The sequence below is a fragment of the Oncorhynchus nerka genome, linkage group LG22 (assembly GCF_034236695.1).
Source record: "Oncorhynchus nerka isolate Pitt River linkage group LG22, Oner_Uvic_2.0, whole genome shotgun sequence".
Lineage (NCBI taxonomy): Eukaryota > Metazoa > Chordata > Actinopteri > Salmoniformes > Salmonidae > Oncorhynchus > Oncorhynchus nerka.
This window is the reverse complement of record NC_088417.1, coordinates 20,967,278-20,991,284: the sequence shown is the minus strand read 5'-3', so window position 1 is coordinate 20,991,284 and position 24,007 is coordinate 20,967,278. Positions and strand designations below refer to the sequence as shown.

The following is a 24,007-nucleotide window of genomic DNA, read 5'->3' as shown; positions in this document are numbered from 1 at the left end:
TGGGACTCTGCTCTGGTCCTGGGGGGTGAATGTTAGGATGGGACTCTACTCTGGTCCTGGGGGGGGTGAATGTTAGGATGGGACTCTGCTCTGGTCCTGGGGGGTGAATGTTAGGATGGGACTCTACTCTGGTCCTGGGGGGTGAATGTTAGGATGGGACTCTACTCTGGTCCTGGGGGTGAATGTTAGGATGGGACTCTACTCTGGTCCTGGGGGTGGATGTTAGGATGGGACTCTACTCTGGTCCTGGGGGTGAATGTTAGGATGGGACTCTACTCTGGTCCTGGGGGGGTGAATGTTAGGATGGGACTCTACTCTGGTCCTGGGGGTGAATGTTAGGATGGGACTCTACTCTGGTCCTGGGGGTGAATGTTAGGATGGGACTACTCTGGTCCTGGGGGGATGAATGTTAGGATGGGACTCTACTCTGGTCCTGGGGGTGAATGTTAGGATGGGACTCTCTCTGGTCCTGGGGGTGAATGTTAGGATGGGACTCTGCTCTGGTCCTGGGGGTGAATGTTAGGATGGGACTCTACTCTGGTCCTGGGGGTGAATGTTAGGATGGGACTCTACTCTGGTCCTGGGGGGATGAATGTTAGGATGGGACTCTGCTCTGGTCCTGGGGTCCTGGGGGTGGATGTTAGGATGGGACTCTACTCTGGTCCTGGGGGGTGAATGTTAGGATGGGACTCTACTCTGGTCCTGGGGGTGAATGTTAGGATGGGACTCTACTCTGGTCCTGGGGGTGAATGTTAGGATGGGACTCTACTCTGGTCCTGGGGGATGAATGTTAGGATGGACTCTACTCTGGTCCTGGGGGATGAATGTTAGGATGGGACTACTCTGGTCCTGGGGGGTGAATGTTAGGATGGGACTCTACTCTGGTCCTGGGGGTATGAATGTTAGGATGGGACTCTACTCTGGTCCTGGGGGTGAATGTTAGGATGGGACTCTACTCTGGTCCTGGGGGGTGGGTGAATGTTAGGATGGGACTCTGCTCTGGTCCTGGGGGTGAATGTTAGGATGGGACTCTGCTCTGGTCCTGGGGGTGAATGTTAGGATGGGACTCTACTCTGGTCCTGGGGGTGAATGTTAGGATGGGACTCTACTCTGGTCCTGGGGGTGAATGTTAGGATGGGACTCTACTCTGGTCCTGAGGGGTGGATGTTAGGATGGGACTCTGCTCTGGTCCTGGGGGTGAATGTTAGGATGGGACTCTACTCTGGTCCTGGGGGTGAATGTTAGGATGGGACTCTACTCTGGTCCTGGGGGATGAATGTTAGGATGGGACTCTACTCTGGTCCTGGGGGTGAATGTTAGGATGGACTCTCTACTCTGGTCCTGGGGGTGAATGTTAGGATGGGACTCTGCTCTGGTCCTGGGGGTGAATGTTAGGATGGGACTACTCTGGTCCTGGGGGGTGAATGTTAGGATGGGACTCTACTCTGGTCCTGGGGGTGAATGTTAGGATGGGACTCTACTCTGGTCCTGGGGGTGAATGTTAGGATGGGACTCTACTCTGGTCCTGGGGGTGAATGTTAGGATGGGACTCTACTCTGGTCCTGGGGGTGAATGTTAGGATGGGACTCTACTCTGGTCCTGGGGGTGAATGTTAGGATGGGACTCTACTCTGGTCCTGGGGGTGAATGTTAGGATGGGACTACTCTGGTCCTGGGGGTGATGTTAGGATGGGACTCTACTCTGGTCCTGGGGGGGTGAATGTTAGGATGGGACTACTCTGGTCCTGGGGGATGAATGTTAGGATGGGACTCTACTCTGGTCCTGGGGGGTGAATGTTAGGATGGGACTCTACTCTGGTCCTGGGGGTGAATGTTAGGATGGGACTCTACTCTGGTCCTGGGGGTGAATGTTAGGATGGGACTCTACTCTGGTCCTGGGGGGTGAATGTTAGGATGGGACTCTACTCTGGTCCTGGGGGATGAATGTTAGGATGGGACTCTACTCTGGTCCTGGGGGTGAATGTTAGGATGGGACTCTACTCTGGTCCTGGGGGGTGAATGTTAGGATGGGACTCTACTCTGGTCCTGGGGGTGAATGTTAGGATGGGACTCTACTCTGTCCTGAGGGGTGGGTTACTGGGACTCTGGTCCTGGGGGTGAATGTTAGGATGGGACTCTACTCTGGTCCTGGGGGTGAATGTTAGGATGGGACTCTACTCTGGTCCTGGGGTGAATGTTAGGATGGGACTCTACTCTGGTCCTGGGGGTGAATGTTAGGATGGGACTCTACTCTGGTCCTGGGGGGATGAATGTTAGGATGGGACTCTACTCTGGTCCTGGGGGTGAATGTTAGGATGGGACTCTGGTCTCTGGTCCTGGATGGGACTGAATGTTAGGATGGGACTACTCTGGTCCTGGGGGATGAATGTTAGGATGGGACTCTACTCTGGTCCTGGGGGTGAATGTTAGGATGGGACTCTACTCTGGTCCTGGGGGTGAATGTTAGGATGGGACTCTACTCTGGTCCTGGGGGTGAATGTTAGGATGGGACTCTGCTCTGGTCCTGGGGGTGAATGTTAGGATGGGACTCTGCTCTGGTCCTGGGGGTGAATGTTAGGATGGGACTCTGCTCTGGTCCTGGGGGTGAATGTTAGGATGGGACTCTGCTCTGGTCCTGGGGGTGGATGTTAGGATGGGACTCTCTGGTCCTGGGGGTGAATGTTAGGATGGGACTCTACTCTGGTCCTGGGGGTGAATGTTAGGATGGGACTCTACTCTGGTCCTGACTGGGACTCCTCTGGTCCTGGGGGTGAATGTTAGGATGGGACTCTACTCTGGTCCTGGGGGGTGAATGTTAGGATGGGACTCTGCTCTGGTCCTGGGGGTGGATGTTAGGATGGGACTCTACTCTGGTCCTGGGGGTGAATGTTAGATGGGACTCTACTCTGGTCCTGGGGGTGAATGTTAGGATGGGACTCTACTCTGGTCCTGGGGGTGGAATGTTAGGATGGGACTCTACTCTGGTCCTGGGGGGTGAATGTTAGGATGGGACTCTACTCTGGTCCTGGGGGTGAATGTTAGGATGGGACTCTACTCTGGTCCTGGGGGTGAATGTTAGGATGGGACTCTACTCTGGTCCTGGGGGTGGGATGTTAGGGGTGATGGGACTCTACTCTGGTCCTGAGGGGTGGATGTTAGGATGGGACTCTGCTCTGGTCCTGGGGGTGAATGTTAGGATGGGACTCTACTCTGGTCCTGGGGGATGAATGTTAGGATGGGACTCTACTCTGGTCCTGGGGGTGAATGTTAGGATGGGACTCTGCTCTGGTCCTGGGGGGTGAATGTTAGGATGGGACTTGTTCTGGTCCTGGGGGGTGAATGTTAGGATGGGACTCTACTCTGGTCCTGGGGGGTGAATGTTAGATGGGACTTATGTTAGATGGGACTCTGCTCTGGTCCTGGGGGTGAATGTTAGGATGGGACTCTACTCTGGTCCTGGGGGTGAATGTTAGGATGGGACTCTACTCTGGTCCTGGGGGTGAATGTTAGGATGGGACTCTACTCTGGTCCTGGGGGATGAATGTTAGGATGGACTCTACTCTGGTCCTGGGGGGATGAATGTTAGGATGGGACTACTCTGGTCCTGGGGGTGAATGTTAGGATGGGACTCTACTCTGGTCCTGGGGGTGAATGTTAGGATGGGACTCTACTCTGGTCCTGGGGGGTGAATGTTTGGATGGGACTCTACTCTGGTCCTGGGGGTGGGTGAATGTTAGGATGGGACTCTGCTCTGGTCCTGGGGGTGGATGTTAGGATGGGACTCCTCTGGTCCTGGGGGTGAATGTTAGGATGGGGCTCTGCTCTGGTCCTGGGGGTGAATGTTAGGATGGGACTCTACTCTGGTCCTGGGGGTGAATGTTAGGATGGGACTCTACTCTGGTCCTGGGGGTGAATGTTAGGATGGGACTCTACTCTGGTCCTGGGGGGGATGAATGTTAGGATGGGACTCTGCTCTGGTCCTGGGGGTGGATGTTAGGATGGGACTGCTCTGGTCCTGTGGGGTGGATGTTAGGATGGGACTACTCTGGTCCTGGGGGTGAATGTTAGGATGGGACTCTACTCTGGTCCTGGGGGTGAATGTTAGGATGGGACTCTACTCTGGTCCTGGGGGTGAATGTTAGGATGGGACTCTACTCTGGTCCTGGGGGATGAATGTTAGGATGGGACTCTACTCTGGTCCTGAGGGGTGGATGTTAGGATGGGACTCTCTCTGGTCCTGGGGGTGAATGTTAGGATGGGACTCTACTCTGGTCCTGGGGGATGAATGTTAGGATGGGACTCTACTCTGGTCCTGGGGGATGTTAGGATGGGACTCTGCTCTGGTCCTGGGGGTGAATGTTAGGATGGGACTCTACTCTGGTCCTGGGGGTGAATGTTAGGATGGGACTCTACTCTGGTCCTGGGGGAATGAATGTTAGGATGGGACTCTACTCTGGTCCTGGGGGTGGATGTTAGGATGGGACTCTCTGGTCCTGGGGGTGAATGTTAGGATGGGACTCTACTCTGGTCCTGGGGGGATGAATGTTAGGATGGGACTCTACTCTGGTCCTGGGGGTGAATGTTAGGATGGGACTCTGCTCTGGTCCTGGGGGGTGAATGTTAGGATGGGACTTGCTCTGGTCCTGGGGGTGAATGTTAGGATGGGACTCTACTCTGGTCCTGGGGGTGAATGTTAGGATGGGACTCTACTCTGGTCCTGGGGTCCTGGGGGTGGATTTTAGAATGGGACTCTGCTCTGGTCCTGGGGGTGAATCTTTAGGATGGGACTCTACTCTGGTCCTGGGGGTGAATGTTAGGATGGGACTCTACTCTGGTCCTGGGGGTGAATGTTAGGATGGGACTCTACTCTGGTCCAGGGGGATGAATGTTAGGAATGGACTCTACTCTGGTCCTGGGGGGATGAATGTTAGGATGGGACTACTCTGGTCCTGGGGGTGAATGTTAGGATGGGACTCTACTCTGGTCCTGGGGGTATGAATGTTAGGATGGGACTCTACTCTGGTCCTGGGGGGTGAATGTTTGGATGGGACTCTACTCTGGTCCTGGGGGGTGGGTGAATGTTAGGATGGGACTCTGCTCTGGTCCTGAGGGGTGGATGTTAGGATGGGACTCTCTCTGGTCCTGGGGGTGAATGTTAGGATGGGGCTCTGCTCTGGTCCTGGGGGTGAATGTTAGGATGGGACTCTACTCTGGTCCTGAGGGGTGGATGTTAGGATGGGACTCTCTGGTCCTGGGGGTGAATGTTAGGATGGGACTCTACTCTGGTCCTGGGGGGATGAATGTTAGGATGGGACTCTGCTCTGGTCCTGGGGGTGGATGTTAGGATGGGACTCTGCTCTGGTCCTGGGGGTGAATGTTAGGATGGGACTACTCTGGTCCTGGGGGTGAATGTTAGGATGGGACTCTACTCTGGTCCCGGGGGTGAATGTTAGGATGGGACTCTACTCTGGTCCTGGGGGTGAATGTTAGGATGGGACTCTACTCTGGTCCTGGGGGTGAATGTTAGGATGGGACTCTACTCTGGTCCTGAGGGGTGGATGTTAGGATTGGACTCTCTGGTCCTGGGGGTGAATGTTAGGATGGGACTCTACTCTGGTCCTTGGGGGATGAATGTTAGGATGGGACTCTACTCTGGTCCTGGGGGTGAATGTTAGGATGGGACTCTGCTCTGGTCCTGGGGGTGAATGTTCGGATGGGACTCTGCTCTGGTCCTGGGGGTGAATGGGGGACTCTGCTCTGGTCCTGCGTGGTCCTGGGGGCTGGATTTTAGAATGGGACTCTGCTCTGGTCCTGGGGGTGAATGTTAGGATAGGACTCTACTCTGGTCCTGGGGGTGAATGTTAGGATGGGACTCTACTCTGGTCCTGGGGGTGAATGTTAGGATGGGAATCTACTCTGGTCCTGGGGGGATGAATGTTAGGATGGACTCTACTCTGGTCCTGGGGGATGAATGTTAGGATGGGACTCTACTCTGGTCCTGGGGGGTGAATGTTAGGATGGGACTCTACTCTGGTCCTGGGGGGTGGATGGACTGGTCCTGGGGGTGAATGTTAGGATGGGACTCTACTCTGGTCCTGGGGGTGAATGTTAGGATGAGGACTCTACTCTGGTCCTGGGGGATGAATGTTAGGATGGGACTACTCTGGTCCTGGGGGTGAATGTTAGGATGGGACTCTGCTCTGGTCCTGGGGGTGAATGTTAGGATGGGACTCTACTCTGTCCTGGGGGTGAATGTTAGGATGGGACTCTACTCTGGTCCTGGGGGTGAATGTTAGGATGGGACTCTACTCTGGTCCTGGGGGTGGAATGTTAGGATGGGACTCCTCTGGTCCTGGGGGTGAATGTTAGGATGGGACTCTACTCTGGTCCTGGGGGTGAATGTTAGGATGGGACTCTGCTCTGGTCCTGGGGGTGGATGTTAGGATGGGACTCTGCTCTGGTCCTGGGGGGTGAATGTTAGGATGGGACTCTACTCTGGTCCTGGGGGTGAATGTTAGGATGGGACTCTACTCTGGTCCTGGGGGTGAATGTTAGAACTGTCCTAGGATGGGACTCTACTCTGGTCCTGGGGGTGAATGTTAGGATGGGACTCTACTCTGGTCCTGGGGGTGAATGTTAGGATGGGACTCTACTCTGGTCCTGGGGGTGAATGTTAGGATGGGACTCTACTCTGGTCCTGGGGGTGAATGTTAGGATGGGACTCTACTCTGGTCCTGGGGGGTGAATGTTAGGATGGGACTCTACTCTGGTCCTGGGGGTGAATGTTAGGATGGGACTCTACTCTGGTCCTGGGGGTGAATGTTAGGATGGGACTCTACTCTGGTCCTGGGGGTGAATGTTAGGATGGGACTCTACTCTGGTCCTGGGGGGGGTGAATGTTAGGATGGGACTCTACTCTGGTCCTGGGGGTGAATGTTAGGATGGGACTCTGGGTCCTGGGGGGGTGAATGTTAGGATGGGACCTACTCTGGGGGGTGGGACTGGGACTCTACTCTGGTCCTGGGGGGGTGAATGTTAGGATGGACTCTACTCTGGTCCTGGGGGGTGGATGAATGTTAGGATGGGACTACTCTGGTCCTGGGGGGGGTGAATGAATGTTAGGATGGGACTCTACTCTGGTCCTGGGGGTGAATGAATGTTAGGATGGGACTCTACTCTGGTCCTGGGGGTGAATGTTAGGATGGGACTCTACTCTGGTCCTGGGGGTGAATGTTAGGATGGGACTCTGCTCTGGTCCTGAGGGGTGGATGTTAGGATGGGACTCCTCTGGTCCTGGGGGTGAATGTTGGATGGGACTCTCTGGTCCTGGGGGTGAATGTTAGGATGGGACTCTACTCTGGTCCTGGGGGTGGATGTTAGGATGGGACTCTCTGGTCCTGGGGGTGAATGTTAGGATGGGACTCTACTCTGGTCCTGGGGGTGAATGTTAGGATGGGACTCTGCTCTGGTCCTGGGGGTGAATGTTAGGATGGGACTCTACTCTGGTCCTGGGGGTGAATGTTAGGATGGGACTCTACTCTGGTCCTGGGGGTGAATGTTAGGATGGGACTCTACTCTGGTCCTGGGGGGATGAATGTTAGGATGGGACTCTACTCTGGTCCTGGGGGTGATGTTAGGATGGGACTCTACTCTGGTCCTGGGGGTGAATGTTAGGATGGGACTCTACTCTGGTCCTGGGGGATGAATGTTAGGATGGGACTCTACTCTGGTCCTGGGGGTGAATGTTAGGATGGGACTCTACTCTGGTCCTGGGGGTGAATGTTAGGATGGGACTCTACTCTGGTCCAGGGGGATGAATTTAGGATGGGACTCTACTCTGGTCCTGGGGGATGAATGTTAGATGGGACTACTCTGGTCCTGGGGGTGAATGTTAGGATGGGACTCTACTCTGGTCCTGGGGGTGAATGTTAGGATGGGACTCTGCTCTGGTCCTGGGGGGTGAATGTTAGGATGGGACTCTGCTCTGGTCCTGGGGGTGAATGTTAGGATGGGACTCTACTCTGGTCCTGGGGGGTGAATGTTAGGATGGGACTCTACTCTGGTCCTGGGGGTGAATGTTAGGATGGGACTCTACTCTGGTCCTGGTGGTCCTGGGGGGTGAATGGGGGGTGAATGTTAGGATGGGACTCTACTCTGGTCCTGGGGGTGAATGTTAGGATGGGACTCTACTCTGGTCCTGGGGGTGAATGTTAGGATGGGACTCTACTCTGGTCCTGGGGGGGATGAATGTTTGGATGGGACTCTACTCTGGTCCTGGGGGTGAATGTTAGGATGGGACTCTACTCTGGTCCTGGGGGTGAATGTTAGGATGGGACTCTACTCTGGTCCTGGGGGTGAATGTTAGGATGGGACTCTACTCTGGTCCTGGGGGGTGAATGTTAGGATGGGACTCTACTCTGGTCCTGGGGGGTGAATGTTAGGATGGGACTCTACTCTGGTCCTGGGGGGTGAATGTTAGGATGGGACTCTACTCTGGTCCTGGGGGTGAATGTTAGGATGGGACTCTACTCTGGTCCTGGGGGTGAATGTTAGGATGGGACTCTGCTCTGGTCCTGGGGGTGAATGTTAGGATGGGACTCTGCTCTGGTCCTGGGGGTGAATGTTAGGATGGGACTCTACTCTGGTCCTGGGGGTGAATGTTAGGATGGGACTCTCTGGTCCTGGGGGTGAAATGTTAGGATGGGACTCTACTCTGGTCCTGGGGGTGAATGTTAGGATGGGACTCTACTCTGGTCCTGGGGGTGAATGTTAGGATGGGACTCTACTCTGGTCCTGGGGGTGAATGTTAGGATGGGACTCTACTCTGGTCCTGAGGGGTGGATGTTAGGATGGGACTCTACTCTGGTCCTGGGGGTGAATGTTAGGATGGGACTCTACTCTGGTCCTGGGGGTGAATGTTAGGATGGGACTCTGCTCTGGTCCTGTGGGGTGGATGTTAGGATGGGACTCTGCTCTGGTCCTGTGGGGTGGATGTTAGGATGGGACTCTACTCTGGTCCTGGGGGTGAATGTTAGGATGGGACTCTACTCTGGTCCTGGGGGTGAATGTTAGGGGACTCTACTCTGGTCCTGGGGGGTGAATGTTAGGATGGGACTCTACTCTGGTCCTGGGGGTGAATGTTAGGATGGGACTCTACTCTGGTCCTGGGGGTGAATGTTAGGATGGGACTCTACTCTGGTCCTGGGGGTGAATGTTAGGATGGGACTCTACTCTGGTCCTGAGGGGTGAATGTTAGGATGGGACTCTGCTCTGGTCCTGGGGGTGAATGTTAGGATGGGACTGGGGGTGAATGTTAGGATGGGACTCTGGTCCTGGGGGGTGAATGTTAGGATGGGACTCTACTCTGGTCCTGGGGGGATGGGACTCTACTCTGGTCCTGGGGGTGAATGTTAGGATGGGACTCTACTCTGGTCCTGGGGGTGAATGTTAGGATGGGACTCTACTCTGGTCCTGGGGGTGAATGTTAGGATGGGACTACTCTGGTCCTGGGGGTGAATGTTAGGATGGGACTCTACTCTGGTCCTGGGGGTGATGAATGTTAGGATGGGACTCTACTCTGGTCCTGGGGGTGAATGTTAGGATGGGACTCTGCTCTGGTCCTGGGGGTGAATGTTAGGATGGGACTCTACTCTGGTCCTGGGGGGTGAATGTTAGGATGGGACTCTGCTCTGGTCCTGGGGGTGAATGTTAGGATGGGACTACTCTGGTCCTGGGGGGTGAATGTTAGGATGGGACTCTGCTCTGGTCCTGGGGGTGAATGTTAGGATGGGACTCTACTCTGGTCCTGGGGGTGAATGTTAGGATGGGACTCTACTCTGGTCCTGGGGGTGAATGTTAGGATGGGACTCTCTCTGGTCCTGGGGGGTGAATGTTAGGATGGGACTCTACTCTGGTCCTGGGGGTGAATGTTAGGATGGGACTCTACTCTGGTCCTGGGGGATGAATGTTAGGATGGGACTCTACTCTGGTCCTGGGGAATGTGAATGTTAGGATGGGACTCTACTCTGGTCCTGGGGGTGAATGTTAGGATGGGACTCTGGTCCTGGGGGTGAATGTTAGGATGGGACTCTACTCTGGTCCTGGGGGTGAATGTTTAGGATGGGACTCTACTCTGGTCCTGGGGGTGGATGTTAGGATGGGACTCTCTCTGGTCCTGGGGGTGAATGTTAGGATGGGACTCTACTCTGGTCCTGGGGGGATGGGACTCTCTGTTGTTAGGATGGGACTCTACTCTGGTCCTGGGGGTGAATGTTAGGATGGGACTCTGCTCTGGTCCTGGGGGGTGAATGTTAGGATGGGACTCTGCTCTGGTCCTGGGGGATGGGATGTTAGGGGGTGATGGGACTCTACTCTGGTCCTGGGGGTGAATGTTAGGATGGGACTCTACTCTGGTCCTGGGGGGTGAATGTTAGGATGGGACTCTACTCTGGTCCTGGGGGTGAATGTTAGGATGGGACTCTACTCTGGTCCTGGGGGTGAATGTTAGGATGGGACTCTGCTCTGGTCCTGGGGGTGGATGTTAGGATGGGACTCTGCTCTGGTCCTGTGGGGTGGATGTTAGGATGGGACTCTACTGGTCCTGGGGGTGAATGTTAGGATGGGACTCTACTCTGGTCCTGGGGGTGAATGTTAGGATGGGACTCTACTCTGGTCCTGGGGGTGAATGGGACTCTGCTTGGTCCTGGGGGTGAATGGATGGGACTCTACTCTGGTCCTGGGGGGGGAATGTTAGGATGGGACTCTACTGGTCCTGGGGGGAATGAATGGGACTTAGGATGGGACTCTACTCTGGTCCTGGGGGTGAATGTTAGGATGGGACTCTCTGGTCCTGGGGGGTGAATGTTAGGATGGGACTCTACTCTGGTCCTGGGGGTGAATGTTAGGATGGGACTCTACTCTGGTCCTGGGGGTGAATGTTAGGATGGGACTCTGCTCTGGTCCTGGGGGGTGAATGTTAGGATGGGACTCTGCTCTGGTCCTGGGGGTGAATGTTAGGATGGGACTCTGCTCTGGTCCTGGGGGGTGAATGTTAGGATGGGACTCTCTGGTCCTGGGGGGTGAATGTTAGGGGACTCCTGGTCCTGGGGGTGAATGTTAGGATGGGACTCTACTCTGGTCCTGGGGGTGAATGTTAGGATGGGACTCTACTGGTCCTGGGGGTGAATGGTTGGGGGTGGATGGGACTCTACTCTGGTCCTGGGGGTGAATGTTAGGATGGGACTCTACTCTGGTCCTGGGGGTGAATGTTAGGATGGGACTCTACTCTGGTCCTGGGGGGTGAATGTTAGGATGGGACTCTACTCTGGTCCTGGGGGTGAATGTTAGGATGGGACTCTACTCTGGTCCTGTTAGGGGACTGAATGTTAGGATGGGACTCTACTCTGGTCCTGGGGGTGAATGTTAGGATGGGACTCTACTCTGGTCCTGGGGGTGAATGTTAGGATGGGACTCTACTCTGGTCCTGGGGGTGAATGTTAGGATGGGACTCTGCTCTGGTCCTGGGGGTGAATGTTAGGATGGGACTCTGCTCTGGTCCTGGGGGTGAATGTTAGGATGGGACTCTGCTCTGGTCCTGGGTCCTGGGGGTGGGTGATGTTAGAATGGGACTCCTGGGGGGTGGATTTTAGAATGGGACTCTGCTCTGGTCCTGGGGGTGAATGTTAGGATGGGACTCTACTCTGGTCCTGGGGGTGAATGTTAGGATGGGACTCTACTCTGGTCCTGGGGGTGAATGTTAGGATGGGAATCTACTCTGGTCCTGGGGGATGAATGTTAGGAATGGACTCTACTCTGGTCCTGGGGGATGAATGTTAGGATGGGACTCTACTCTGGTCCTGGGGGGTGAATGTTAGGATGGGACTCTACTCTGGTCCTGGGGGTGAATGTTAGGATGGGACTCTACTCTGGTCCTGGGGGTGAATGTTAGGATGGGACTCTACTCTGGTCCTGGGGGTGAATGGGTGAATGTTAGGATGGGACTCTGCTCTGGTCCTGGGGGATGAATGTTAGGATGGGACTCTACTCTGGTCCTGGGGGTGAATGTTAGGATGGGACTCTACTCTGGTCCTGGGGGTGAATGTTAGGATGGGACTCTACTCTGGTCCTGGGGGGTGAATGTTAGGATGGGACTCTACTCTGGTCCTGGGGGGTGAATGTTAGGATGGGACTCTACTCTGGTCCTGGGGGGTGAATGTTAGGATGGGACTCTACTCTGGTCCTGGGGGGTGAATGTTAGGATGGGACTCTACTCTGGTCCTGGGGGTGAATGTTAGGATGGGACTCTGCTCTGGTCCTGGGGGTGAATGTTAGGATGGGACTCTGCTCTGGTCCTGGGGGTGAATGTTAGGATGGGACTACTCTGGTCCTGGGGGTGAATGTTAGGATGGGACTCTACTCTGGTCCTGGGGGGTGAATGTTAGGATGGGACTCTACTCTGGTCCTGGGGGGTGAATGTTAGGATGGGACTCTACTCTGGTCCTGGGGGGAATGAATGTTAGGATGGGACTCTACTCTGGTCCTGAGGGGTGGATGTTAGGATGGGACTCCTCTGGTCCTGGGGGGTGAATGTTAGGATGGGACTCTACTCTGGTCCTGGGGGATGAATGTTAGGATGGGACTCTACTCTGGTCCTGGGGGTGAATGTTAGGATGGGACTCTGCTCTGGTCCTGGGGGGTGAATGTTAGGATGGGACTTTGTCTGGTCCTGGGGGTGAATGTTAGGATGGGACTCTACTCTGGTCCTGGGGGTGAATGTTAGGATGGGACTCTGCTCTGGTCCTGCGTGGTCTGGGGGTGAATTTTAGAATGGGACTCTGCTCTGGTCCTGGGGGTGAATCTTAGGATGGGACTCTACTCTGGTCCTGGGGGTGAATGTTAGGATGGGACTCTACTCTGGTCCTGGGGGTGAATGTTAGGATGGGACTCTACTCTGGTCCTGGGGGTGAATGTTAGGATGGGACTCTACTCTGGTCCTGGGGGATGAATGTTTGGATGGGACTCTACTCTGGTCCTGGGGGTGAATGTTAGGATGGGACTCTGCTCTGGTCCTGGGGGTGGATGTTAGGATGGGACTCCTCTGGTCCTGGGGGTGAATGTTAGGATGGGGCTCTGCTCTGGTCCTGGGGGTGAATGTTAGGATGGGACTCTACTCTGGTCCTGGGGGTGGATGTTAGGATGGGACTCCTCTGGTCCTGGGGGTGAATGTTAGGATGGGACTCTACTCTGGTCCTGGGGGGATGAATGTTAGGATGGGACTCTGCTCTGGTCCTGTGGGGTGGATGTTAGGATGGGACTCTGCTCTGGTCCTGTGGGGTGGATGTTAGGATGGGACTGTCTGGTCCTGGGGGTGAGTTAGGGATGGGACTCTACTCTGGTCCTGGGGGAATGTTAGGATGGGACTCTACTCTGGTCCCGGGGTGAATGTTAGGATGGGACTCTACTCTGGTCCTGGGGGGGATGAATGTTAGGATGGGACTCTACTCTGGTCCTGAGGGGTGGATGTTAGGATTGGACTCCTCTGGTCCTGGGGGGTGAATGTTAGGATGGGACTCTACTCTGGTCCTTGGGGGGATGAATGTTAGGATGGGACTCTACTCTGGTCCTGGTCCTGGAGGTGAATGTTAGGATGGGACTCTGCTCTGGTCCTGGGGGTGAATGTTCGGATGGGACTCTGCTCTGGTCCTGGGGGTGAATGTTAGGATGGGACTCTGCTCTGGTCCTGCGTGGTCCTGGGGGCTGGATTTTAGAATGGGACTCTGCTCTGGTCCTGGGGGTGAATCTTAGGATAGGACTCTACTCTGGTCCTGGGGGTGAATGTTAGGATGGGACTCTACTCTGGTCCTGGGGGTGAATGTTAGGATGGGAATCTACTCTGGTCCAGGGGGATGAATGTTAGGAATGGACTCTACTCTGGTCCTGGGGGATGAATGTTCGGATGGGACTACTCTGGTCCTGGGGGTGAATGTTAGGATGGGACTCTACTCTGGTCCTGGGGGTATGAATGTTAGGATGGGACTACTCTGGTCCTGGGGGTGAATGTTCGGATGGGACTCTGCTCTGGTCCTGGGGGTGAATGTTAGGATAGGACTGTACTCTGGTCCTGGGGGATGAATGTTAGGATGGGACTACTCTGGTCCTGGGGGGTGAATGTTCGGATGGGACTCTGCTCTGGTTCTGGGGAGTGAATGTTAGGATAGGACTCTACTCTGTTCCTGGGGGTGAATCTTAGGATGGTGCTCTACTCTGGTCCTGGGGGTGAATGTTAGGATGGACTCTACTCTGGTCCTGGGGGATGAATGTTAGGATGGGACTACTCTGGTCCTGGGGGTGAATGTTAGGATGGGACTCTACTCTGGTCCTGGGGGTGAATGTTAGGATGGGACTCTACTCTGGTCCTGGGGGTGAATGTTAGGATGGGACTCTACTCTGGTCCTGGGGGATGAATGTTAGATGGGACTACTCTGGTCCTGGGGGTGAATGTTAGGATGGGACTCTACCCTGGTCCTGGAGGGGGTGAATGTTAGGATGGTACTACTCTGGTCCTGGGGGGTGAATGTTAGGATGGGACTACTCTGGTCCTGGGGGTGAATGTTAGGATGGGACTCTACTCTGGTCCTGGGGGTGGATGTTAGGATGGGACTCCTCTGGTCCTGGGGGTGAATGTTAGGATGGGACTCTGCTCTGGTCCTGGGGTCCTGGGGGTGGATTTTAGAATGGGACTCTGCTCTGGTCCTGGGGGTGAATCTTAGGATGGGACTCTACTCTGGTCCTGGGGGTGAATGTTAGGATGGGACTCTACTCTGGTCCTGGGGGGATGAATGTTAGGATGGGACTACTCTGGTCCTGGGGGGTGAATGTTAGGATGGGACTCTACTCTGGTCCTGGGGGTGGAATGTTAGGATGGGACTCTACTCTGGTCCTGGGGGTGAATGTTAGGATGGGACTCTGCTCTGGTCCTGGGGGTGAATGTTAGGATGGGACTCTGCTCTGGTCCTGGGGGTGAATGTTAGGATGGGACTCTGCTCTGGTCCTGGGGGATGAATGTTAGGATGGGACTCTCTCTGGTCCTGGGGGTGAATGTTAGGATGGGACTCTACTCTGGTCCTGAGGGGTGGATGTTAGGATGGGACTCCTCTGGTCCTGGGGGTGAATGTTAGGATGGGACTCTACTCTGGTCCTGGGGGTGAATGTTAGGATGGGACTCTGCTCTGGTCCTGGGGGTGGATGTTAGGATGGGACTCTGCTCTGGTCCTGTGGGGTGGATGTTAGGATGGGACTACTCTGGTCCTGGGGGTGAATGTTAGGATGGGACTCTACTCTGGTCCTGGGGGTGAATGTTAGGATGGGACTCTACTCTGGTCCCGGGGGTGAATGTTAGGATGGGACTCTACTCTGGTCCTGGGGGATGAATGTTAGGATGGGACTCTACTCTGGTCCTGAGGGGTGGATGTTAGGATTGGACTCCTCTGTTCCTGGGGGTGAATGTTAGGATGGGACTCTACTCTGGTCCTTGGGGGATGAATGTTAGGATGGGACTCTACTCTGGTCCTGGGGGTGAATGTTAGGATGGGACTCTGCTCTGGTCCTGGGGGTGAATGTTCGGATGGGACTCTGCTCTGGTCCTGGGGGTGAATGTTAGGATGGGACTCTGCTCTGGTCCTGCGTGGTCCTGGGGGCTGGATTTTAGAATGGGACTCTGCTCTGGTCCTGGGGGTGAATCTTAGGATGGGACTCTACTCTGGTCCTGGGGGGTGAATGTTAGGATGGGACTCTACTCTGGTCCTGGGGGTGAATGTTAGGATGGGACTCTACTCTGGTCCAGGGGGATGAATGTTAGAATGGACTCTACTCTGGTCCTGGGGGGGATGAATGTTAGGATGGGACTACTCTGGTCCTGGGGGTGAATGTTAGGATGGGACTCTACTCTGGTCCTGGGGGGAATGTTAGGATGGGACTACTCTGGTCCTGGGGGTGAATGTTAGGATGGGACTCTGCTCTGGTCCTGGGGGTGAATGTTAGGATAGGACTGTACTCTGGTCCTGGGGGGATGAATGTTAGGATGGGACTACTCTGGTCCTGGGGGTGAATGTTCGGATGGGACTCTGCTCTGGTTCTGGGGAGTGAATGTTAGGATGGGACTCTACTCTGTTCCTGGGGGTGAATCTTAGGATGGTGCTCTACTCTGGTCCTGGGGGTGAATGTTAGGATAGGACTCTACTCTGGTCCTGGGGGGGTGAATGTTAGGATGGGACTACTCTGGTCCTGGGGGTGAATGTTAGGATGGGACTCTACTCTGGTCCTGGGGGTGAATGTTAGGATGGGACTCTACTCTGGTCCTGGGGGTGAATGTTAGGATGGGACTCTACTCTGGTCCTGGGGGATGAATGATGGGACTACTCTGGTCCTGGGGGTGAATGTTAGGATGGGACTCTACCTGGTCCTGGGGGGGTGAATGTTAGGATGGGACTACTCTGGTCCTGGGGGGATGAATGTTCGGATGAGACTACTCTGGTCCTGGGGGTGAATGTTAGGATGGGACTCTACTCTGGTCCTGAGGGGTGGATGTTAGATGGGACTCCTCTGGTCCTGGGGGTGAATGTTAGGATGGGACTCTACTCTGGTCCTGGGGGGTGAATGTTAGGATGGGACTACTCTGGTCCTGGGGGTGAATGTTAGGATGGGACTCTACCCTGGTCCTGGGGGGGTGAATGTTAGGATGGGACTACTCTGGTCCTGGGGGGATGAATGTTAGGATGGGACTACTCTGGTCCTGGGGGTGAATGTTAGGATGGGACTCTACTCTGGTCCTGAGGGGTGGATGTTAGGATGGGACTCTACTCTGGTCCTGGGGGTGAATGTTAGGATGGGACTCTGCTCTGGTCCTGCGTGGTCCTGGGTGGTGGATTTTAGAATGGGACTCTGCTCTGGTCCTGGGGGTGAATCTTAGGATAGGACTCTACTCTGGTCCTGGGGGTGAATGTTAGGATGGGACTCTACTCTGGTCCTGGGGGTGAATGTTAGGATGGGAATCTACTCTGGTCCAGGGGGATGAATGTTAGGAATGGACTCTACTCTGCTCCTGGGGGATGAATGTTCGGATGGGACTACTCTGGTCCTGGGGGGTGAATGTTAGGATTGGACTCTACTCTGGTCCTGGGGGTGAATGTTCGGATGGGACTACTCTGGTCCTGGGGGTGAATGTTAGGATGGGACTCTACCCTGGTCCTGGGGGGGTGAATGTTAGGATGGTACTACTCTGGTCCTGGGGGGATGAATGTTCGGATGGGACTACTCTGGTCCTGGGGGTGAATGTTAGGATGGGACTCTACTCTGGTCCTGAGGGGTGGATGTTAGATGGGACTCCTCTGGTCCTGGGGGTGAATGTTAGGATGGGACTCTACTCTGGTCCTGGGGGGATGAATGTTCGGATGGGACTACTCTGGTCCTGGGGGTGAATGTTAGGATGGGACTCTACTCTGGTCCTGGGGGGATGAATGTTAGGATGGGACTACTACTCTGGTCCTGGGGGGGGATGAATGTTAGGATGGGACTACTCTGGTCCTGGGGGTGAATGTTAGGATGGGATCTACTCTGGTCCTGAGGGGTGGATGTTAGGATGGGACTCCTCTGGTCCTGGGGGTGAATGTTAGGATGGGACTCTGCTCTGGTCCTGCGTGGTCCTGGGGGGTGATTTTAGAATGGGACTCTGCTCTGGTCCTGGGGGTGAATCTTAGGATAGGACTCTACTCTGGTCCTGGGGGTGAATGTTAGGATGGGACTCTACTCTGGTCCTGGGGGTGAATGTTAGGATGGGACTCTACTCTGGTCCAGGGGGATGAATGTTAGGAATGGGACTCTACTCTGGTCCTGGGGGGATGAATGTTCGGATGGGACTACTCTGGTCCTGGGGGTGAATGTTAGGATGGGACTCTACTCTGGTCCTGGGGGTATGAATGTTAGGACTCTACTCTGGTCCTGGGGGGTGAATGTTTGGATGGGACTCTACTCTGGTCCTGGGGGGTGGGTGAATGTTAGGATGGGACTCTGCTCTGGTCCTGAGGGGTGGATGTTAGGATGGGACTCCTCTGGTCCTGGGGGGTGAATGTTAGGATGGGGCTCTGCTCTGGTCCTGGGGGGTGAATGTTAGGATGGGACTCTACTCTGGTCCTGAGGGGTGGATGTTAGGATGGGACTCCTCTGGTCCTGGGGGGTGAATGTTAGGATGGGACTCTACTCTGGTCCTGGGGGGGGATGAATGTTAGGATGGGACTCTGCTCTGGTCCTGTGGGGTGGATGTTAGGATGGGACTCTGCTCTGGTCCTGTGGGGTGGATGTTAGGATGGGACTACTCTGGTCCTGGGGGGTGAATGTTAGGATGGGACTCTACTCTGGTCCCGGGGGGTGAATGTTAGGATGGGACTCTACTCTGGTCCCGGGGGGTGAATGTTAGGATGGGACTCTACTCTGGTCCTGGGGGATGAATGTTAGGATGGGACTCTACTCTGGTCCTGAGGGGTGGATGTTAGGATTGGACTCCTCTGGTCCTGGGGGGTGAATGTTAGGATGGGACTCTACTCTGGTCCTTGGGGGGATGAATGTTAGGATGGGACTCTACTCTGGTCCTGGGAGGTGAATGTTAGGATGGGACTCTGCTCTGGTCCTGGGGGGTGAATGTTCGGATGGGACTCTGCTCTGGTCCTGGGGGTGAATGTTAGGATGGGACTCTGCTCTGGTCCTGCGTGGTCCTGGGGGCTGGATTTTAGAATGGGACTCTGCTCTGGTCCTGGGGGGTGAATCTTAGGATAGGACTCTACTCTGGTCCTGGGGGGTGAATGTTAGGATGGGACTCTACTCTGGTCCTGGGGGGTGAATGTTAGGATGGGAATCTACTCTGGTCCAGGGGGGATGAATGTTAGGAATGGACTCTACTCTGGTCCTGGGGGGGATGAATGTTCGGATGGGACTACTCTGGTCCTGGGGGGTGAATGTTAGGATGGGACTCTACTCTGGTCCTGGGGGGTATGAATGTTAGGATGGGACTACTCTGGTCCTGGGGGGTGAATGTTCGGATGGGACTCTGCTCTGGTCCTGGGGGGTGAATGTTAGGATAGGACTGTACTCTGGTCCTGGGGGGGATGAATGTTAGGATGGGACTACTCTGGTCCTGGGGGGTGAATGTTCGGATGGGACTCTGCTCTGGTTCTGGGGAGTGAATGTTAGGATAGGACTCTACTCTGTTCCTGGGGGTGAATCTTAGGATGGTGCTCTACTCTGGTCCTGGGGGGTGAATGTTAGGATAGGACTCTACTCTGGTCCTGGGGGGATTAATGTTAAGATGGGACTACTCTGGTCCTGGGGGTGAATGTTAGGATGGGACTCTACTCTGGTCCTGGGGGTGAATGTTAGGATGGGACTCTACTCTGGTCCTGGGGGTGAATGTTAGGATTGGACTCTACTCTGGTCCTGGGGGGGATGAATGTTCGGATGGGACTACTCTGGTCCTGGGGGGTGAATGTTAGGATGGGACTCTACCCTGGTCCTGGAGGGGGGTGAATGTTAGGATGGTACTACTCTGGTCCTGGGGGGGATGAATGTTCGGATGGGACTACTCTGGTCCTGGGGGTGAATGTTAGGATGGGACTCTACTCTGGTCCTGAGGGGTGGATGTTAGGATGGGACTCCTCTGGTCCTGGGGGGTGAATGTTAGGATGGGACTCTACTCTGGTCCAGGGGGAATGAATGTTAGGATGGGACTCTGCTCTGGTCCTGGGGGTGAATGTTCGGATGGGACTCTGCTCTGGTCCTGGGGGTGAATGTTAGGATAGGACTCTACTCTGGTCCTGGGGGTGAATGTTAGGATGGGACTCTGCTCTGGTCCTGCGGGGTCCTGGGGGTGGATTTTAGAATGGGACTCTGCTCTGGTCCTGGGGGTGAATGTTAGGATAGGACTCTACTCTGGTCCTGGGGGTGAATGTTAGGATGGGACTCTACTCTGGTCCTGGGGGTGAATGTTAGGATGGGAATCTACTCTGGTCCAGGGGGGATGAATGTTAGGATTGGACTCTACTCTGGTCCTGGGGGATGAATGTTAGGATAGGACTCTACTCTGGTCCTGGGGGTGAATGTTAGGATGGTACTCTACTCTGGTCCTGGGGGCGGGGGTGAATGTTAGGATGGGAATCTACTCTGGTCCTGGGGGTGAATGTTCGGATGGGACTCTACTCTGGTCCTGGGGGTGAATGTTAGGATAGGACTCTACTCTGGTCCTGGGGGATGAATGTTAGGATGGGACTACTCTGGTCCTGGGGGGTGAATGTTTGGATGGGACTCTGCTCTGGTCCTGGGGGTGAATGTTAGGATAGGACTCTACTCTGGTCCTGGGGGTGAATGTTAGGATGGTGCTCTACTCTGGTCCTGGGGGTGAATGTTAGGATGGGAATCTACTCTGGTCCTGGGGGATGAATGTTCGGATGGGACTACTCTGGTCCTGTGGGGTGAATGTTAGGATGGGACTCTACTCTGGTCCTGGGGGGGGATGGACTCTACTCTGAGTGTTAGGATGGGACTACTCTGTTCTTGGGGGTGAATGTTAGGATGGGACTCTACTCTGGTCCTGGGGGGATGAATGTTAGGATGGGACTACTCTGGTCCTGGGGGTGAATGTTAGGATGGGACTCCGCTCTGGTCCTGGGGGGATGAATGTTAGGATGGGACTACTCTGGTCCTGGGGGTGAATGTTAGGATGGGACTCTACTCTGGTCCTGGGGGTGAATATTAGGATGGGACTCTACTCTGGTCCTGGGGGGTGAATGTTAGGATGGGACTCTACTCTGGTCCTGGGGGGGATGAATGTTAGGATGGGACTCTACTCTGGTCCTGGGGGGTGAATGTTAGGATGGGACTCTACTCTGGTCCTGGGGGGTGGATGTTTGGATGGGACTCTCCTCTGGTCCTGGGGGGTGAATGTTTGGATGGGACTCTACTCTGGTCCTGGATGTCTGGTCTGATGCTGCTGCATGTCAGCGGGGAATCTGATTCCAGGCTGATGGAGCCCACTGGGAATGTAGAACCAGAACCAGTACCAATGAGACTGCCCCTCTCCCTTCCTTTCTAACTTTCTTTCTATATATTCCTTCTAGCTTTCTCTTTATGTATTCTCTCTCTCTTTCTTTCTTTTTCTGTGTCATTCTTTTCTCTCTCTGTCTCTCTCTGTCGCTCTCTCTCTCTCTCTTTCTTTCTCTCTTTCTTTCTTTCTTTGGTAGGCAGTAGGAGGCAGGGATGGAGACAGTTGAGACAGATGGTGGTGGTGACTTGAGAAGCTTTTGGAAGAAATCCCATACACAAAATGAGTGCTGAAAACACACACACACACACACACACACACACACACCTAGACAGGTTTGCCTCAATAGTAAGTCATGTAGTGCGATGGCCATGAGGTTGATTGACATCATGTCTGACAGACTGTTACACTTTAATGATGGAGATGTCCTCTGTGTTTTATAGCTCTCCCTTTCTCCCCCTCTGCTCCCTCTCGCTCTCTTTCTCCCCCATCGCCTCTCCTCTCTCTCTCAACCCCACACGCTCACCCTCTCTTTCTATCCCCTCTCTTTCTCTTTCCCCTCTCCTCTCTCTCTCTCGCCTCTTTCTCTCTCTCAGGGTACTTCCTGCCTACCTTAGCCCCACCCACCCAGAAGTCGTTTCAGGGCTGCATGCAGGCAATTCTATTGGACGATCAGCCGGCTGATATGCATGCCGTGGAGAAAGGCATTGTGGGAGCATTTGAGAACGTCAGCTTAGACATGTGTGCCATTATAGACAGGTAAGAGACCCAAACAAACACATAAGATCTTTGGTGTGTACGTTTACTTTTCAAATGTTTGATGTTTGAACTAATAATGAGGTCAGAGAGCTGATGGTCACTAGAGATATATATATATTTATTAATATTTCTCCAGACGAATACATTGTATTGTACTTCTGATTGCAGGTGGCCCGCATTTTCTCAGTCATATAAATATGAAATCTCTCTCTCGGATCAATGCATCTCTGTGATGCTGAAGCTGTTACATTAAACTTTGACAACCGTTTTTGTTAATTGCATACATTTATTGAATTGATAGAATGAACGCACCAATAGTATCTACAATATCTGACTTTGGAGAGGTTGGTGTCGTTCCTTACATTTTTTTTTAAGGTTAACATTTGCAGTTGGGTTGTGGAGACCACTGGTTACAGAAGCATCACTGCCGTATTTGCACTGAGATACAAAAAGACATGGAAAAGCATCCTTTATTTCTCATTGTTTACCTAAACATGTTCAGCACAACATACAGCACACACAGAGATCAGTGTCGGTCATTGTACAAACACAAACCGATGCTTTCCTTGCTGTACAAAGAAGAGCTTGGCTTCGGGACGATTCAGAACAGGGATTGTCTTGATTTAGATGTTTAATTCTTGCTTTCATGTCTCCTTTGTTCCAAGGTCCCTCCACCTCCTCACCATGGTAAAAGCACTCTATTCTTACAGCTGCAGAATTGGTCTGCTTTAGAACAGATTGAAAAGGCTAAGCTTTCTCTCTCTCTCTCTCTCTCTCTCTCTCTCTGTCTGTCTGTCTGCCACCCCTTCTGTTCTGTTCTGTTCTGTCTGTCTGTCTGTCTGTCTGTCTGTCTGTCTGTCTGTCTGTCTGTCTGTCTTCCACCCCTTCTGTTCTCTCTCTCTCTGTCTGTCTGTCTGTCTGTCTGTCTGTCTGTCTGTCTGTCTGTCTGTCTGTCTGTCTGTCTGTCTGTCTGTCTGTCTGCCACCCCTTCTGTTCTGTCTGTCTGTCTGTCTGTCTGTCTGTCTGTCTGTCTTCCACCCCTTCTGTTCTCTCTCTGTCTGTCTGTCTGTCTGTCTGTCTGTCTGTCTGTCTGTCTGTCTGTCTGTCTGTCTGTCTGTCTGTCTGTCTGTCTGTCTTCCACCCCTTCTGTTCTCTCTTACTCTCCTTCAATCTCTCCCTCTTTCCCTGTCACCCACACGTTCCTCTCTCTCACACATACACATGCACATACACATGCACATACACGTGTGTGTGTCTGTACTGAGTAGGGAATTATCCAGCCTTGATTTAACACCAGTTTCGTAATGCGATTGTGAGTTGAGAGCACTGATAGTCTTGTCTTTATCCATAGCGGGAATGCTATTTTTCCGCTTGGATACCCCAAGGTACGGAGAATGTTTCAGAGGCTCCAATAGCTGCAATACTTCACTGTCTTTTCTAGCCGACTTCCTCTAAGTGTTATAAAGCCCCTTTTCATCTGAGTGAACAGCGTTGGAGGGGGTTTGATCACTTTGCTTTCTTTTCAAGTGGCAAGCTTCTGTTTTGTCCTCCCTGGATTTACAAGCAGGAATTTACATTCTGATACAGAAGGCCAGTGTATGTCTGGAGGATGTTTGTGAAAGCTAACCCTGGGGCAGTAACACTTTTGACTGAAGCCTGGGGACATTTCATTCAGCTCACACATCAAAACATGTTTCTGTTGGAAATAAATTAATATCAATGTTTTTGAGGGAAACGTATAATGGCATAGGAAATAGTCTATGGTGAATACCAAAAAAATGCTGAGTGAATATTTATTTTTCTCTCTCCATCTCTCTCTTTCCCTATCCCACCTCTCTCCCCCATCCTCCCTCCCCCTTTCCACCTTTCTCTCTAGGTGTATGCCTAACCATTGTGAGCATGGAGGCAGGTGTAAACAGACCTGGGACAGGTTTAGCTGCACATGCGACGGAACCGGATACACTGGAGCCACCTGCCACACTTGTGAGTGTCTGTGTGTCTGTGTGTGAATGAATGTGTGTGTGCGTGTGTGCGTGTGTGTGTGTGTGTGTGTACGTGTGTGATTGTGTGTGTGTGTGTGTGTGTGTGTGTGTGTGTGTGTGTGTGTGTGTGTGTGTGTGTGTGTGTGTGTGTGTGTGTGTGTGTGTGTGTGTGTGTGTGTGTGTGA

The 24,007-nt window shown here is 53.8% G+C and overlaps 1 protein-coding gene across 1 annotated transcript in view; it reads left to right on the top strand.

The window, feature by feature from the left end:
* cntnap2a (contactin associated protein 2a) overlaps positions 1 to 24,007 on the top strand; it is a 383,710-nt gene that overhangs the window by 256,745 nt on the left and 102,958 nt on the right. The window contains exons 11-12 of the mRNA XM_065007055.1: positions 21,678 to 21,840; positions 23,717 to 23,823. Coding sequence (XP_064863127.1) covers positions 21,678 to 21,840; positions 23,717 to 23,823 — 270 coding nt within the window. The remainder of the gene's footprint in view (positions 1 to 21,677; positions 21,841 to 23,716; positions 23,824 to 24,007) is intronic.